Source organism: Phoca vitulina, unplaced genomic scaffold (assembly GCF_004348235.1).
Source record: "Phoca vitulina isolate PV1807 unplaced genomic scaffold, GSC_HSeal_1.0 scaffold1, whole genome shotgun sequence".
Classification (NCBI taxonomy): domain Eukaryota; kingdom Metazoa; phylum Chordata; class Mammalia; order Carnivora; family Phocidae; genus Phoca; species Phoca vitulina.
This window is the reverse complement of record NW_022589704.1, coordinates 9,034,080-9,051,968: the sequence shown is the minus strand read 5'-3', so window position 1 is coordinate 9,051,968 and position 17,889 is coordinate 9,034,080. Positions and strand designations below refer to the sequence as shown.

The window sequence follows — 17,889 nt, the reverse complement described above, 5'->3', positions numbered from 1 at the left end:
AGGCAGTGGAAAGACTCCCAGCCTTAGTTCTAATTGGAGAAGTTATTATATGGATACTACACTTAAAAATTTGAAGTAGTTCCTATGTCCTCCCCCTGGGAGGAAAAGTGATATAGTTCTGATACTGTTACTAGTGAAGTGAGTGTGCGATGTGAACTTCGGAATACTGGTCACTACTTAAGTTGATCCTGTAACTTAAATTGTTTAATTTAAAAATATCTCTTGGAGATATTAATTAAAAATAAGGTTTGTTACCAGTCAGTTGTATGTGGAAGTCAGTGAGGCTTCTGGCAGAGGATTAATATGCCTGCCCCCCCCGGCAGTAGCGACAACGCTTCTCAACTTGGAGCCTTGACCCTGAGAAGCTCTCTCAAGCCCCAGATTCTTTTCTCTGTGACTCCGCTCCACTGGGTATCCCCAAATTCCCACTGTGTGTGGCTCAGAAAGCCTCAAGAAAACAACTAAGAACTTCTGTGCTTCTTACCTGGACAGGGCAACAGCATGATCCACAGCAGCATGATTAGTGAGGCATGATCCACATCGTTTTCCAGTCAAGTGAGTGGCTGGTCATGAGGGGGCTAATTCTTTCACGTGCTTCTCTTCATGACCATGTATTTGTGAAACAGTTGGCTGCTCTTAGTAGTCTGTGCCCATGAAACTTAATATGATGCTCACTGGCCACCCAAGGGTAGCATCGGTGTCCCAGAACACCGTGTTCAACTGACTGAAATGTCTTAGACAATTGAGTCCATTAACAAAATCCTGAAGTCAGACCATGTGCAAGTCACCATCATAGACATTGGAGCAGGGAGGGAATAAAAACGTGTAAGCAGGACTTTTCCAAAGCCCTGTAATAAGTTAGGGAAATGAGAGGTAGAGATGAGAAGATCTGACCCTACAAGGCCGGGGGCTGAAACAGGGTAACAACTGCTATGGCATCAGAGGAGGAGAGCGGGGGAAGTGAGGGAAGGCTTTGTGGGTGTGGGGGCTCCGACGGTGGAGAGCAGTAGTGTGAGCACTCAGGGTTGCTTGAGGAGAGACAAAGATGTCAGGGCGAGAGAGTGAGGAGAGAGGATGGGGCAGTAGAGAATTGGAAGAGCCTTTATTTGGAATTTGAGATCTTAAGGTATGGAATCTGCACCTTCCACGAGGCCACACAACTAGCACAATTGCACATGGGGGACTGGAGGCAAGGGGCCCTTTCTCCAGCACACATATATAGAGCCATCAGCCTAGGAACTCAGGAGGGATGCCTCTCACCTGTGAAGAAAAAGCAAAATAAGAGAGTAGGTGAACTTTTTAGACTTACAAAATGATTGCAGAAAGAGTTTCTTTCTTTTCTCCCAGCTTCCCCAAATGTTAACATTTTTCATAACCAGTCTAATGATCAGAATCAGGAAACTGACATTTATATGATAATATTAACTAATCCATGGGTCTTTCTCAGATTCATCAGTTGTTCTACTCATGGCCTTTTTCTCGCCCAGGATCCAGTTCAGGATGACACATTGCATTTATTTGTCACATCTCCTTAATTCTCCTTTAATCTGGAACAGTGTCCCAGTCTTCCATTGACTCCCATGACCTTGACACTTTTGAAGAGTACTGGCCAGTTGTTTTGTAGACTGTTCTTAGTTTGGTTTGGCTGATGTTTCCTCATGATTCAATGCAGGTGATGCCTTTTTGGCAAGAAAATCACAGAAGTAATGCTGTACACTTGGCATGCCCAGAGGCCTGTGAGGTCAATGGTCCCGTTCCCATTCACTTACTTCTGTCACATGGTTATGATGGTGTCTGCATGTGAAAGTACTCTTTTTCCTTTTGTCATTAATAAGTCTCTTGAGGGGATTGGGCATCTTTTTTAAAAGTCCCCCAAGTGATTCTGGTTTGTGTCCAGGGTTGGGATGGAGGATGGCAGAAGTACATCAAGATGGATGGAGAAGTTGAGGGTGTTTTCATTATGAAGTCTTAATCTCAACATGGAAAGAGTGAAGCAAGATGTTCAGATAGGGAGCAGAGAGAGAGAGACACTGAAGTCTCTTGAGGAAAATGGAGCAATTTTGAAGCATCTGCTACTAGGCGTTACTGGTTGGAAATAATGCAGTTGGAAGAAATGTTTCTTACTGGATTGAAGGCTGTCGAACATCATGAATGTTAGCAGACTAAGTGTACACAGGTTTCCAGCACTTTCTCTACAGTGTTCAGAACCCTGGAAGCTGAAGTAGAGAAAGTTTCAGTGAAGGGCATCCAGCATTATTTAGGGGAACAAGAGATCCGTTGCTGTGGGCATGCACAGCACTGAAACGTGCAGTCTTAGTGGGACAGGTAACATGGTCATTAAGGAGCCCCATGGATGAGGTGATACGATGGTCTCAGCAGCTTGAAAGGGTATCGTGCTTGGAGAAGCAGTAAGTGTGACTCCCTTACTCGGTAGGTGTGAAGGGACAGACAGGGAGGTGCAATAAGGAGGATGTGGTCAGAGAGGCAGAGAACATGTTGACTTAATGCCAGCAGGCCAGAGATGGGGTACTAGGCAGGCTCCCAGATGTGAATGCCGATAAAGGGCGCCAAGCCAAACCTACACAAGAACAGACAAGTTTATTTGTTCTGTATGCTATCTTCATTCAGTAAACACTTGCCGCATCACCTTTTCTGGTGAAATACTTCTTAAGGTTTTCTGATCTTTTTTTTTTTTTTAATTTTATTTATTTACTTGAGAGAGAGAGTGAGGGAGATCACAAGCAGGGGGGAGGGGAAGAGGGAGAAGCAGACTCCCTGCTGAGCAGGGAGCCCAATGTGGGACTCCATCCCAGGACCCTGGGATCATGACCTGAGACGAAGGCAGACGCTTAACCGACTGAGCCACCCAGGTGCCCAAGGTTTTCTGATGATCTTTTAGGAAAATTTGGACATCTTTTTTTTTTTTTTTTTAAGGTTTTGTTTAATCAACTTGTAATTATCCATATAATGGGGAACAGAAATCACACAAATAGTTGAAATATGCATAAAATTATAAGTCATCAGTTGAAATATGAACGTAATCTCTCTCATGTATCAGGACTGCTAATAAATAATAAGGTTGATGAGTTTTAGTTTTTTTATATCATGCTGCTGATTATCCTCTGTAGATGGCAACTAAGCTTGGATGTAAAAGTAAAATGTAAATTGTAAAACATACAGTTCTGAAGTAGAGTGAAAAGTGAAAGTATTCTTCCCTGTCCTCATAGGCAGACTATGCTCAGTTTGGGGTGTCTTCTTCCAGACTGTTCTCTGTGAGAACACAGGGATTTGTGTTCGTTGCTCACTCCTGTAGCTCTGTCAGGTAGATTGCCTTTCTTGGATCACTATGTTTTTTAGGAATTCCTTGCCTTCATGATGTGGTAACATCACATTTTCCTACATCCAGTTTTCATCTGGATTTTTTTTTATATGCTGGTGCTCAAGATTACCGATTTTCAACCATTCATCAAGCATGTATAGTGTACCTGCCAGCGCTGGGCCACTGATGGAGTAGAAGGGAACACATTAATTAGAAATCACAAGGAAAAGCAGAATTATATACAACTGTGAGAAAAGAAGCATGTGGTGGTGGTGAATTTAACGAGAAAAGACTCCTCTGAGGAAGTGATCGTTGAGCTGAGAGATGAAGGAAGAATGTGAGTTGGCCAAGAGGTGGGGGCAGGGCATGGGCCTAGGAGGCCACATATGCGGGGATCCTGAAAGGATACCAGTGTGACCAGAGGAGTGGCATAGAGATGGTGGGGGAGGAACTGTAGTGCAGAGTAAGGTTAGACAGGGAGGGTCAGACCATGCAGGGTCTTAGGGGCCATGTTACAAAATTTTCTCCATCCCAGGAGCAATAGGTAATTGGAGCATTTTTGAAGCAGAAGTCATGACAATCGTATTTGTATTAAGAAAGGATCATTCTAGTTGTGATGTGGAGAATGGATTATAGGGAATTCAAGGAAATCAGTCAGTGGGCTACTTAGAGTGGTCTAGGCAAGAATTGTGTGGACTCTGATTGCGGACTCTGATGGGGGGGGATGGGGGGGATGGGGATAAATGGATGGATTTGGGAGACATGGTGATGAATTAGATATTGGGGTGGGGTGAGAAAGAGGGAAGGGTTGAGGATGGCTTCTGAGTTTCCAACATGCATAAGAACATCAGTAGTGGTATCATTCCCTGAAATAGAGAACAAGGGAAGAATATCAGGCATTAGGGCAAGATCATGAGTTCTGTTTTCAGTTGCATTAGGTTTGAGGTACCTTGAGACATTCAAGTGGAGACATTTCAGATAGGCTGCTGAATGTACTAATAAGAGAACTGGATTAGAGATAGGAATCTGTGAGGTATCTGCATTGAGGTGTTAATTAAAGCTGTGGGTGTGGATGACATCACTTTGGGAGAGATGATAGAATGAGAAGAATAGGCCTTGTACCCTGCCTTGAGGAATTCCCAATATTTAAATGGCCGTGTCAAGAGGGATGAGCCAAGAAGGAGGCCAAAGGAGCAACCAAGGAGACAGGCAGGAAAAATTAGGGTGGTGGTGAGTCACAGAGGACAAGGGAGGAGCAGTTTTAAAAGAAGGGTGTAATCAACACCTTCAGATGCTGCCAAGAGCTAACATGTACTAAAGACAGAGAATTGTATTTCCTGGCAGGCAGGTCTTTGGTGACTGGCTAAAAGCTGTAAAGTGCTAGGTGGAGAAGCCCCATGGGATTGGGCTGGGAGGGACCAGGAAGGAGATGTGGACTATAGCACACACAGGTGGATGCTTTTTAGAGGTTTGTTTACAGGTGGGCAGTAGCCGGGAGGGGGCTATGGCGTTAGCCAAGGGAGAGCTTATTTGATTTTGTTAATGGGAGTCTTGATCATATTTAAAACTGATTGGAAGGAAAAATCAAGTGAGAGGGAGTTGGCTGTATGATAGAAGGAGGTGAGAAAACAGACGAGTGAGTTCCTCAGAAATCCAGAGGGTGAGTGGAATCCAGAAGCGTCCACATAAGCAGACGAGTACAGTGGTTAGCAGATATGGGAATGCCATGGGTGTCCCCCCTCCAACCCATAATATAGGTGACAGTGTCTTCTGAGAGGGAAGAAGAGGGCTTTACATGTGGGTCCGGGTTGTCTTTCATCTGAGAAATACCGTAAGTTGCTTTCTATTTCCTTGCTTCTTCCTGTTGTTGTTGTTTTTAATATCTTTATTGAGATAACTCACAATTCACCCAAAGTGTACATTTCAGTGGTTTTTAGTTTATTCACAGATAATGTGCAACCATAACCACAGTCAATTTTGGAACATTTCATCACTTCAAAAAGAAACCTCATACCTTTTAGCTATCACCCCCCTCCCTTCTTATTCATCTTTTGCTGTCAGAGAGAGCATAGAGTATGGTCTGAATTCAAATCTAAAATCATACCATGATTTCAAAGAAGAGCATATGTAAGCTGAGGCATATGAAAGGTTGCCAAGAGCCTCAAAATGGTGATCTAGCCAGAGACACACAGGGGGCTGAGGCCTACTACTTAGGGTCACTAGTATAAAATCAACAGATAATAAACTCAGGAAATGCACTAAATGCCAGGCTCTTCCCTGTCAGAGAAAATCATCTTAAGAATAAAGATTAATAAAATGAAATTACAGAAGTAACACATGTAATTAGCTTTTAAGAGAGCATTTTCTCTTGATAAATGATTTTATCTACTGGCTCCCAAAAAGTACATTTTGGGGAACTTAAACTTGGTATATGGGATGATGAGCTGCTGTCAGAAATCTAAGGCATTCACAGAATAGGGCAGTAACAGCTGACCAGAGAAGGTAAAGATTCTGTGGACCACTGATACTGAAGAAGTTCTGCATAGGATTAGTAGGATGATCTTAAACATTTAGAAAAGAAAGTCAGAGTCAGTAAAAATCAGCATAGGCTTAGGAAAAAGGTCATACCAAATTAACTTAATTTCATTGTCTTATATTCAGGAAATGTGGAAGAAATAGTATCCAGCTGACCCTCGAACAACACGGGGGTAAGGGGGTCAAGGGGTGCCGACCCCCCACACAGTCAAAAATCCACATAAAACTTTTGACTCCCCCAGAATTTAACTACTAGTAGCCTACAGCTGACCGTAAGCCTTGCTGATAACATCGAGTTACCACATTTTGTACGTTATATGTATCGTATGCTGTATTCTTAAAGTCAGCTAGAGGAAAGAAAATGTCGTTAAGAGAATCATAAGGAAGAGCAAATACATTTCTAGTACTGTCCTGTAAAAAATGCATGTATAAGCGGACTAGCACAGTTCAGACCCTTGTTGTTCAAGGGTCAAATGTTATTTTATCCAAGTATTTAACAAAAAGCCTTTTGAACATGATTTGGGAATAGGTTTATATGTAAGTGGCTGAGAGACCATGCCCAAAGATTATTAGTAGATGGTTAATGAAAAGAGCATGATGATTCAAAGGCATAATGGTAGGTTCCGTTCAGAATTATTTCCTTTTCGGTGTTTTGGTTAATGATTGAGGCAGTGGGAGGTATACCTATCAGATTTGCAGATAATGCAGATATGAGAGTGATAGCTGGTATGTTGGATGTCCTTCAGAATCCAGAAATAGGTCCCCAGTGTTGAACGATGGGCTGTTAACGAGGTTCAATTAAATAGTGAGAAGAGGTAAGGCCTTCATTGCATGCAGTGTCACTCAAAGACCTGGCTTCAAGTGAATTATATGATTTAATTGCAAAAATTCTTAATGGTAGCCTCGGGCTACATTACCATTTGTGACATTTATGGGGAAGTCGTGGTCTAGTGTCTCTGCATCATTCCATCCTAGACGGGATTGCAACATTAGCCTTACCTTTCGTAAAAGAATAGTTGAAGAAGCTGAGAGGAGGTTTTCTGGAGAAGCCAAGAGATGGGCAGGCTGCTCCCTGACTGTGGGTGTGTTCCTCACGTGCACAGGCTTATCAGTACTCCGCTGAGGAAGCAGTGTGTCTTTGCACACCTCTCTCCTCTCTGGTACTCTGCCCTGCGGATTCCCAGCTCTGTCTCCTCAACTCCTGGAGACCCCCCCCCCCCCCCGCGCTGGGGCCTAGAAACCCTTCTCCAGGCAGGACCCTGGGGCAGTTGTGAGTTTCACTTCATTTCTTCCCCTTCTCGCAGGGGTCACTGTCCTGTGCTGGCTGAAGTTCAGTGTTTAAAATTTATTGTTTCGGGCGCCTGGGTGGCTCAGTCATTAAGCGTCTGCCTTCGGCTCAGGTCACGATCCCAGAGTCCTGGGATCGAGTCCCACATCGGGCTCCCTGCTCAGCGGGAAGCCTGCTTCTCCCTCTCCCACTCCCCCTGCTTGTGTTCCTGCTCTCGCTGTCTCTGTCTCTGTCAAATAAATAAATAAAATCTTTAAAAATAAATAAAAATAAATAAAATCTATTGTTTCATATAATTTCTCCTCTTTTGTCATCTTTTTCATGGGGGAAGGTAAATCTGGCTCTTGTTCCTCTATCTTAGCCAGAAGTGGAGGCTCTCCGATGATTATTTATTGCTAACATTTTAGCTCAGCATTCAAAGCCACCTTCTGCTGTCATTCCCTTGTTCCCTCCACACCTTTCCTCAGACAGACTCTGTGCTTCTCCCCCTCCTTCTTCCCCACCTCATGCCATTCCTTTTCCTCAATCCCCCTTTCCCTCGTCCTTGCTCGTCCGTGGCTCTCCGTTCTTGGGGTCGGCTCAGGGGCCTCTTCCATGTCATTTCCCTCCCAGAGGAGGCAGACTTGAACCTTCTCTCCCTGTTCTGTTTCTACCATAATAACACTGCTTTCAGCATTCGAGCGCACGTGTTGTGAATCTGCTCGCCTTCCCCCTGGAACGCGTGTGTCAGTCCTCACATGTGCTTACGCACGCGTGCTCAGCTCCCGAGGGCCTCGACGGGGCTTGTCCACCTTTGTGTCTTGACGTCACTCTGTGGGTATATAATCGAGAGAGAAGGTATGTAACAAATGGACGCATGTCATATGTTTTTTTAAAGGAGTTTTTCTCCTCTCCCCCAAAATCAGGCCACAGAAGAAGTTTCCAAAAATCTGGTTGCCATGAAAGAAATCCTATATGGCACAAACGAAAAAGAGCCACAGACCGAAGCAGTGGCGCAGCTCGCTCAAGAACTATATAACAGCGGGCTCCTGAGCACCCTGGTAGCTGATTTACAGCTCATTGACTTTGAGGTAAGAAATCAATCTTCAAAAACTTTTCAAAAACGGTACCTTCTTCATGGCCCTTTTCCTTGTGTTCTCTCCTCCGAAAGATCCTAAGATTCCTGTCAGGCTCTTGGCTCAGGGGTCGCTGACCTGCAAACGTGCCCAGGCTGCCTGCCTAATGAGCAGAGCGGGGCAGGAGCTCAGGGCCGCCTCAGGCCGCGGCCAGGTCGCCTCCTCTTTCACCACACTGCGTATGAAGTTTCTTCGGTATTCGTTGTGCCCTTTTGTTTACATTATATTTAATAAGTAGCTGCCCTTTTACATAATTCACTGGCCTTGGATTCTCAAGGAGTCAACAATCTAAAGAAGACCATAGAACATTAGAGGTAGGGAGATCTTAGGGGATATCCAGTTGTGTTTTGGTTTGTTTTTTTGTTTTTTGTTTTTCTAACCTGCTAAGAACTCATTACAGTGAAGATCATATGTTCTGTTTGTTTGGCACTGCTTTTAGATGTTTAAATTAGGCTAACAGTTAAATAGCAGGAGACCTTATAAGCAGTTTTGAATTTCTGGCTTCCCTTGAAAATTTTGACGCTGTCAACATGGAGCCTGTAGGCCTACATGGCCCCTCAGCTGGAACAGAGCACCTACCACCCCATGGCACACTGGGGCGTGCTGCAGACAGCAGCTTGCTTTTCTGTCCCAGGGCCTGCTTTACCCAGCTGTGTCTCCTGCCTGGCCCTGCTAGGCATTTGATATTATTGCCCAAGCTTATACAGCTGAATCGTGCCATGTTAGATATTTAGTGAATTTAACAGTGAGAATAATGGTCCTTGATACCAGTCTGAAAGGAAGTCTGAGAAGTATATATGATAATGAAGGGCCCTGGCATGGTTATGAGCAGGTTCCTCTGAGTCTTTGTCATGGGTGTGCTTTGTTTTAAGCCCAGCGTTTATCGTCCTGAGTGATCAATTAGATGTCTGTGCAGGTGCTTGAAAAATCAGAGGAGAGAATGGCAGACGGATAATCAGACTCAGTGTTGGAGAGCGATGGGAGGGTGTGGTTCATAGGTTAACTTGAATATAATATTGATGATAAAGGATAATAAAAATTTACTTCTATCCTGTAGAACAGATAAAAATGATATTTCCATTTATATAGATGATTTCATGTATTTTTAATAGCGTATCAGATTCCACCAACAGCAATTTCTCTTTCCTCTGTGAAGTTGGGAATGCGCTGGAACATCCAGTTCCTTCTGCTTTGTCCACCCATCTCATTCCCCGACCCGGACACTGACTTTAATATTCATTTGAGACTTAAATTTAAGAGCAGTGTGTGCCACTGAAATGTGTTCTTAGAGATTGCCATTGCTACTCCTGACCTAGCACAGGCCCCGGGATCTCAGGCGCTGGAAAGTAGCATTTCACTCACTCTCCTGCAGGCTTGTCAGCCTCACACCAGGTGGCCATTCTGAAAAATCTCATGGGTTTGTTTTCCATTTGTTAATTTCTTGTGCAGTTTTCTGATTATAAGGTTCGCTGTATAGCAGTAAAGTCCTTCTGTTTTGTTTAGTAAAGTACAGTTGTATAATTCTGACCTCTGAACTGCTACATCATGTGGTACTTAGAGCCTTCATTATTAATCTATATAAAATCTCTCTGAAGTAGACCTAGCTTAATAGGGGGATATGTCTATTTGCCATGAAAGCTCAGCTGCTTACAGGATTCTTTTAGTTTTATTATACTAGCAGAATGCAGCTTATGCAGCTTCTCTTCCTTCCATCACTATAAAAGGAAATTATATATATTGTTTACAACACGAGCATTTTATTTGAGGCTGCTTGTTCCATATGGGCAGGAATCGGATCCCTGAACATTGTAAGCATGTAGCAAGGTTTTATTTTTCATATCTGAGTCCACATGATTCTAAGGGTTAGAAATGGTTGAAATTATATGTAGTAAGATTTCACTTTGTGAACATACTACTCATATTAAAAATAGTATAATATTAAAACTTAGAATTTGGAATTATAAATAAGAAAATTTAATATCTGTGAACATTTTAAAGTCAGATATTCAGTCATAATTACAAATATGCAATGCCTTAATTTGAGTTTACTTGGGAGGGTGGATGGGCTTTTTGGTGATTAGTCGGGTAAACATTTTAATGATTGTATTCCTAATAGGGCAAAAAAGACGTGGCTCAAATTTTCAACAATATTCTCAGAAGACAAATTGGTACAAGAACTCCTACTGTTGAATACATCTGCACTCAACAGAATATTTTGTTCATGTTATTGAAAGGGTATGTACAATGTAACAAAATTTATATTCTCAGTTGAAAAATAAAAAGGAAAGATGGTCTTGGGCAAAGACAGAATGGCAAATGTGGGAAAGTATTTTCTCTATAGTTCAGTCAGCTAATTTTTCCAAACATCTTAAACACATTTCCCTCCTTAAAATTCGGCCAGGGAGGTAAATTGAATTTGAAAATACCCATATGGGAGTTTAAAAGTGGGTGAATCGTGAGCCCTTAAATTCTCAAATCCTATACAACTGAAGGAAAAAAAGTCTTCTGTGGTCTTACTTCTAGTCTCCAGATTTTAAAAGTTTATATGAACTGTCAGTTAAATGCTTTGTTTAAAGACGTCTTCTTTGGACAGATATGCACACTGTGAGGCAGTAGAAGCTGCTTAGGAAGTGGAGCTGGGGTGCTGTATAGCTTACCTGTGTTCCATCAACAAAGAACATGTTTATGAAGTCCGCCCTCTGCTTTTTACCTGTGTGTGTCTGCTCGCTCACCCACTTAGTGCATCTTCCTGGAGTTAACAGCTGGACTAATAAGCAGGCATTTATGGTAGTTTGTTAGTATTGAAAAACAAACCAAAACCAAAAAAGCCTAAAAACTTGAAAACAAATCCTCTTCTCCCTCAATAGTGAGCCTCCCTGATTGGCAAGGTCACCCCCTGTTGTTTCACACAGGACTTGTTTGCCAGCTCTGGGTCTGGTGTGCATCTGTTTGTCCCAGCATTGGGTGCTGTTCTATTAAATTGGCGGACAAGCTTTTTACTGGCATGACTGTGAATCAGCTTGCTCTCCCACCCCTCGCTTTATAGCTTGCCTCCCTCTGATTCATATCTCTGCGGTTTAACACTTCCCCCAAGTTCAAACTTGTTTAGACAAAGCATGAGTCAGTGCATGTGTTTGATGCCAGCATTCTATTTCCTTCTTTCTATTTCTAAATATCTATGTTGCTTCTTCAGATGTTGCCATACAGAACTTTTGGCATCTAATTTTTTGTTGTTACCAATCCAGAGTTGCGTGTGTAAACATGTAGTGAGTAGTTTGAAATTTTGGTGTTCTTAGAGCACCTTCCAGATGCCTTTGTGTATTTTTAAACAGAGTATTTCCTTTTCCATAGAAAGCAGTGGTTCTTAAAATCCGTCAATTAGTTTGCCTACATTTTCGCTTGAAAGTAGCCAGAGGTATGATATAAACATTGTTAAAATCATGTGAATTCAGAATTTTAAGGTACAATTTAAAGAAAAATTGAGAGCTCTCACATGAGCGGGCCAGAGCAGAAAACTCAGTGAGGGAAGAGAGGAGGAGAAATGAAAATGCAGCTGGTGTTGGTCTCCCCATCCTTTTTTAGCCCTTAGAGTGGAAAGTGTGCAGAAAGCTGGAGGGAAGAAAATAACCAGCCTTTTCCTACCCCTTCCCCAGCTCTGACCGTCACTAACCTTCTGTCACTCCTACTTCATTGCCCTTGCCTCCTCTTTTCCCTCCTCACACACAACAGTCCTTTAGTATGCATGCCTAGGATTTTATACATAATACATCCGAGGATTTGTTTTTTACTATAGTCACGATAACCATTTACAAACCCAATGTTATCTTATACTCAGTGTTCAGATGCCCCAGACTTTCACACACAGAATGCCATTTTTCAGTTAGTTTGTTTAAATCCAGTTCCAAGCAAGGTCCACAAACTGAATTTGGTTCATATGACTCTTATGCCTTCTTTTTTCTTTGTTGAAGCAACTGGGTCATTTGTTCTATAGAAAAATCCCATATTTTGGATTTTGCATCCCTGTGGTTTCATTTAGTGTGTTCTTTTGTCTTCTGTTCTTTTAAATTGGTGAGCAAGTCTTTATGAACTCCAGCCGGCGGGGCGGGGGGGGGTTGGATTTAAAACATATTTGATGTGTTTCAGTCCATTGCAGTCATTATGTCCAGATTTTTATATCCACATTGTGTCATCATTGGGCCATTGGGAAGCTCCTTCAGGTTGGTGCCCATGTCCTTATGGCAAGACCCCATTAGTCTTTGATAGCTTCCTTGCTTTCTGGCATAAGATGTCCCTTGCTCATTTTGTACGGGTTCCTACCCCAGACTTGGAAACAGCCATTTCTTCAAGGAGCCTTGTGAACTACCTTTTAAGATTTCTGTGCCTTAGTTCGTGAGTTTAGACTGCTCGCGTACAGCATGACCACCTGCATAGGCTGGAAGTCCTTTGTTGTTAGACGTCGGGGGACTTACGCTGCTGGCGTCCGTGTGCATTTGAACATAATCTTGTTGCTAGTGCTTGACTGCATCTGGAGGGAGTAGTTTCTTCCTCCGGTGACTTGAATGTTAATGTGTTTTCCCCTCTAGTGCTGACAGGTTGTGCAGCATAACTGCTTGCCCTGCACTCAGTGGTTTATGGCTTAATCATTTAAGACAAGCTTGACAAACCACCATCAAAACCTGCCCAACTTGTTGTACCAAACTGTCTTACTCTTGTCTTTCTAGTCTCCTGCTTATTAAATTAAGACCAGTGGTGAATGGTACGATCAGCCATTTTGTGAGCAGACATTTTCATGACCAGAGCGTCAGTCAGCATTCTAGTTGCTGGGCCACACATGATACAGAGGCAGTCATTTGGATCTTCTTGAGGCTCTGTGATGAACCCGTGCACGACAGAGGGACACCACTGCTAGAGAATGATTAGTACTGTAGGATTTCAGGGGATAAAATGTTTAGTCAATGAGGCAAGGGTTGATAAAAGAGGCGAGACTAATGATTGGAGTTCCAGAGGGTTTGGAGTTTGCATAGTTAGAAAAAAAGAGAGTGGGTCCAGGGACAGGAATGGACATAGTGATGGGCAGCAATAAGGAGATAATCAGAGTGAGTGCTGGATGGCCGAGTGGAAGATGACGTTGTACGGTAGGAACAGATCTCATGAGGAGAAGCCTGGACATTAAGCCCAGAAGTTTGTCTTTATTTGATTGGCAAGTAGAAATCATTTTGAACTCCTAAGCTAGAAATGCTGTTGATACCCTTGTGTGTTGGGTAAAATGGTTAAGACACAGCTTAAACAAAGATGCTGGTTAGGGAGCTCTTGCCTTTCTCTAGGTGTGAGTTAATGCTGCAACAGTGGGGATGGATGAAAGGAAATGAAACTAAAATATTTCAGAGAAATCTTAAAAAGGATGGGTGGTGGTGACACCGAAGATGGGAAGGTTTGGATGTGCTGAAAGGGGGAAAGTGTGAACTGTTCTGTCCAGTGCAGTACCTACTAAACACACGCCATCATTTTGTTTTAAATCAATTTAAATTAAGTAACATTTAGAATTCAATCCCTCAGTCATGCTAGCCAAATTTCAAGTGCTCAGTAGCCACGTGTGGCTAGTAGTAACTGTCACAGTGGACAGCACAGGTATAGAACACTTACATTATCAGATGAGAAAGTTCTGGAAGACCTGTTTTAGACCCAGGTATCTGAAACAAAATCGTGGCGCCAAATTATAGAAATGAGGAAGCAGGGGAGGGTGACTGTTTTGCGGAGGAAGATGAGATTTGAATTTAGATATATAGTGCTTATGGTAGACCTTTAACTGAAGTTGTCCAGAGGCAACAGAAAATGCCTAACTAGAGTTCAGGAGCAGACCTGGGTAAGGGAACTGTGGAGTCATGGTGGGAGCCGTGAAATTGTGCGGGCGATCACTAGCAGGCCAGCGGCCACGGAGGAACACCCTCAGCCAGGCAAGAAATAGGAACAGTCCTCGCGAGGGGTAAAAAGGAGAACTGAGAGAGCTTTTTCTTTTCCTTTTTCAGAGACAGAGATGCAAAGGTTGGCACTGTTGGGACACTAAGGAGTAGAATTTATGTTGTGAGAGAAGTTTCTTTTAGCCAGGAAGAGGTCTTTTGCAAGTAGAATGTTGGGAAATGCAACGAATGCGGGAGGGTTGAGGAGCCGGTAGGTGGGAAAGACACAGAGCCGGTGCATGCAGCCCTAGAGGCGGTGGAGGGGCCAAGGCCAGTCCCCGAGGCTAGGCAGCCGGCAGAAGGGGAGGGCAGCGCGGCTGAGAGGAAAATGGGGCTCCTTTCTGACCGAGGTGAGACACAGCCGTGTGTGCATGACTGATGCCGGGGCGTCCCCGGCACCCACTGCGAGAGTCCGAGAATCCTCCAGGCTCTCCTGACAAGCGCTCTGTGACCTCCTCAGGATCAGGCTTTTTAACTTTGTAGGGTTCATGTTGCCAGGAGTCTTGAAGGTTCTATTTTGAGTATTGAATTGAAACAATGAAGTATAAATGCTGTATATTTGATAGCCCTGTTTAGATACTATGAATTTGGGAAACGATTTTGTTTCATAATGGTTTTTGATTCAGCTTTTGGTTTTTCTGAAGTCTTGAGAGCACCACACGTAAATCTAGCCCCTTTTTGGAAGTCAGACCCTGAATACTTCTCCTCAAATCTTTTAGCTTAAATTATGAACGTTTATTTATTGTTATTTTTCTTTGGTTTGAAGCAGTTATCCCCAGCTAATATGTGTGCGCCCTCTAGAGTAAGTTAACCTGAGCACAGACCCTCCTCTGAGAGGGATGCCTTTTGTAACCTTCTCTGGTCAATTAGGACACATCTGAAACTTCCTATTCTAAAAATTTGAACTGTTCAGTGTTAGAGGAGTTTTAAAACAGCAATCATGGTTTGTTTTTCTTTTTGCAGGTATGAATCTCCAGAAATAGCTCTAAATTGTGGAATAATGTTGAGAGAATGCATCAGACATGAACCACTTGCAAAAATCATTTTGTGGTCAGAACAATTTTACGATTTCTTCAGATATGTCGAAATGTCAACATTTGACATAGCTTCAGATGCATTTGCCACATTCAAGGTAACATAAAACTATAGAATTCTAAATACACTTGTAGGTCTGATTAACTGGTTTGCTGTTTTTTTCCTGAACCTCTAAGCTCCAAGTCTATACACGGCTGCCCTCTAGCGGGAGGAGAGAAGATATGTTTTATGTGTGTCCGTGTGACTTAGGTGTATGCAAGAGAGTCACAGCTTAAAAAGGGTGGAAGAGTTAGATTGTAAGCTCTATCTAAAAGTGTGGGCAGTGTGGGCAAAAGCACACTTTTCTGTTAAATTACCCATTAGGTGTGGTGTATTGTTATACGTACATCTAGCAAACAGGTTTTTCTCCTGTGTTGGAACATACTACAGCAGTTTCTTTGGTTAAACACTGGACAAAGTAGTTGTCTTCTATTCAGGGCCATGCTAATTTGGAATAGGCATGTCTTTAAATACTAGAACCACAATCAGGACAGAGATTTCCACATTGTGGACAGGCCCAAGGGAACGATAGACTTAGCTCTCCTACCTCATGCTCGTGCCAAAGCTTATTTATCAAATGCTTGGGGGAAAGGGAGCAGAATCACCTGCACTGTCCAAATTGTTATGTAGCCGCCCTTCCCTGTATACCTCATCTCCCTGTTGTGTATTTGTATAAACTAAATACACACATGGTACGATACCATTGTACAACGTGCACATTTTTGTTTTGCATTGCAAGGTTCCATGCCGTTTCCAGTATATAAAGCGGTAATATTTATATTAGTGTTCTTCACAATGAAAGTAAGCTTTTAGATGTTACATTCCCTTATATAAAATGTCTGACCTCATAAGTGAATATTTACTGCTACTTTAATTGTACTAACCTGCGGACTACTTTGCTTAGAAACCATGAACACTGTTTTAGTGAGAAGCAGCCACTTTTCTCATGAGGGTTCAGTATTATGACGATAAAGAGCCCTTGAGATAATGAGCACACGCCTAGGTCTCTGGGTAAAGTATGTCCCTCACAGTGAATGAACACCCTTAAAACAGGATGAAAACCTGGGGACCTGGCCATTAGGGTTTCACATGAAACGAGAATGAGGTAATAGTGTGAGAGGTGCGCAAGGATTTATTTTCCTGAAACCATTATTAAAGAGGATATCAGAAGCCTTAGGTAAGATCTCAGATATTTTTATGTCAACGTACAAAGCAAAATGGATTGAATTTGGGGTTATAACAGAGCAACAAATGTGATGTCTTTTGTGTCACTGCATTTTGGGGGTAGGACTCCTACTTGGGATATAGTGGAAGGGGATGCCCCGTTGTAAAGCAGCAGGCCTGTTACGGAGAGAGACCCTGTGTGGAAAGCAAGGCACGAGCTGAGGGCGCTCACTGTGGGCGAGGCGGCGGCGGCGGCGGTGTGCGGTGTGCGAGCGCCATCGGACCGCCTGCCCCAGCGGGCCCGCGGGTGACAGAGACGGGTCAGCACCGCCGGAAACGCGATTCGCGGTATCTGACAGTCCTGATTGGCCTCGCCGATAGTTTCAGTATCAGCCCTCAGTCAGGGCTGCTGCTTTGACTGACATTCTCACCAAGGAGAAAGCAGTGGTGGTGGAATCACTGTGGGTAAAGCAACCCCGGCAGGTCGCGTTAGCCAGAGGGCGAGAGACTGGGCACCCAGCGCCTGGCAGGTAGGTCTGCCTGAGGAAGGGAAGCTTTGCAGCACAGTGCAGGATTCGAAGGATGGACGCTGGAAGAGACCGCGTTGAGAAGCTGCCCTGGCTTGTGTGTCTCAGCCGCTCCTGATGACACAGAAAGGGAGGAGCTCTCTCAGGAGGCCCCTGAACAGAGAGCGCTACGAGAAACAAAGTCAAGTAGAGCCCAAAACCAAGAGAGCGTGTGAGAGAGAGACAGACAGACAGACCTATCAGGCAGACCTTCCCTCCCCACCTTCCCTAGAGGGAACCCGGGTTAGCCGTGACAGTGACAGAGCCTCCCACCAGACGTGCTGACCGGGAGGGAGGACTCTCCTGTCCTGGTTTCCTGCTGTCCTCTTTGAGAGACTGCTTGTATCCTCGAAAAAGGAGGATAGATCCGTGGCTTGCGCTAACCTTGAAGCACGTGACCAGACCTCTCTCTCCAGAAAATGCACTCTGCACATAAAGACTTTCAAACAAATGCAGCTCATCCATAAACCTGTATTTAGAGTCTGTGGAACAGGTGCTGAGTCGCAAAAGGAAATTAAAAACTACCTGCCCCAGGGGCGCCGGACTGGCTCAGTCAGAACAGTGTGTGACTCTTGATTTCGGGGTCATGAGTTCAAGCCCCACGTTGGGTGCAGAGATTACTTAAATAAATATTTTTTAAAAAACCCAAAACTACCTGCTCTGAATGTGTCCAAGATTTGTAGCTTGAATGAATGTGTACTAAGATAGTAGATTAGTGACCAAATGTTGTTAGTGTTTTCTTTTTTGAGGACTTAAGGAGATGGGGAGGGGCATCAGAAGGCCAACAAATATATTTCCAATTTTTCCAGAGTAAAAGAAGGTAGATTCCCCAGAGAGGCTGGTGGAGCTTGGAGCTCAATGTTATACCTGT

General features: G+C 43.5%; 1 protein-coding gene across 1 annotated transcript in view; it reads left to right on the top strand.

The window, feature by feature from the left end:
- The window catches only part of CAB39 (calcium binding protein 39), an 84,810-nt gene that overhangs the window by 51,917 nt on the left and 15,004 nt on the right, over positions 1-17,889 (top strand). Inside the window, exons 3-5 of the mRNA XM_032400202.1 lie at positions 8,048-8,212; positions 10,374-10,492; positions 15,178-15,346. Of these exons, the coding sequence (XP_032256093.1) occupies positions 8,048-8,212; positions 10,374-10,492; positions 15,178-15,346 (453 nt within the window). The remainder of the gene's footprint in view (positions 1-8,047; positions 8,213-10,373; positions 10,493-15,177; positions 15,347-17,889) is intronic.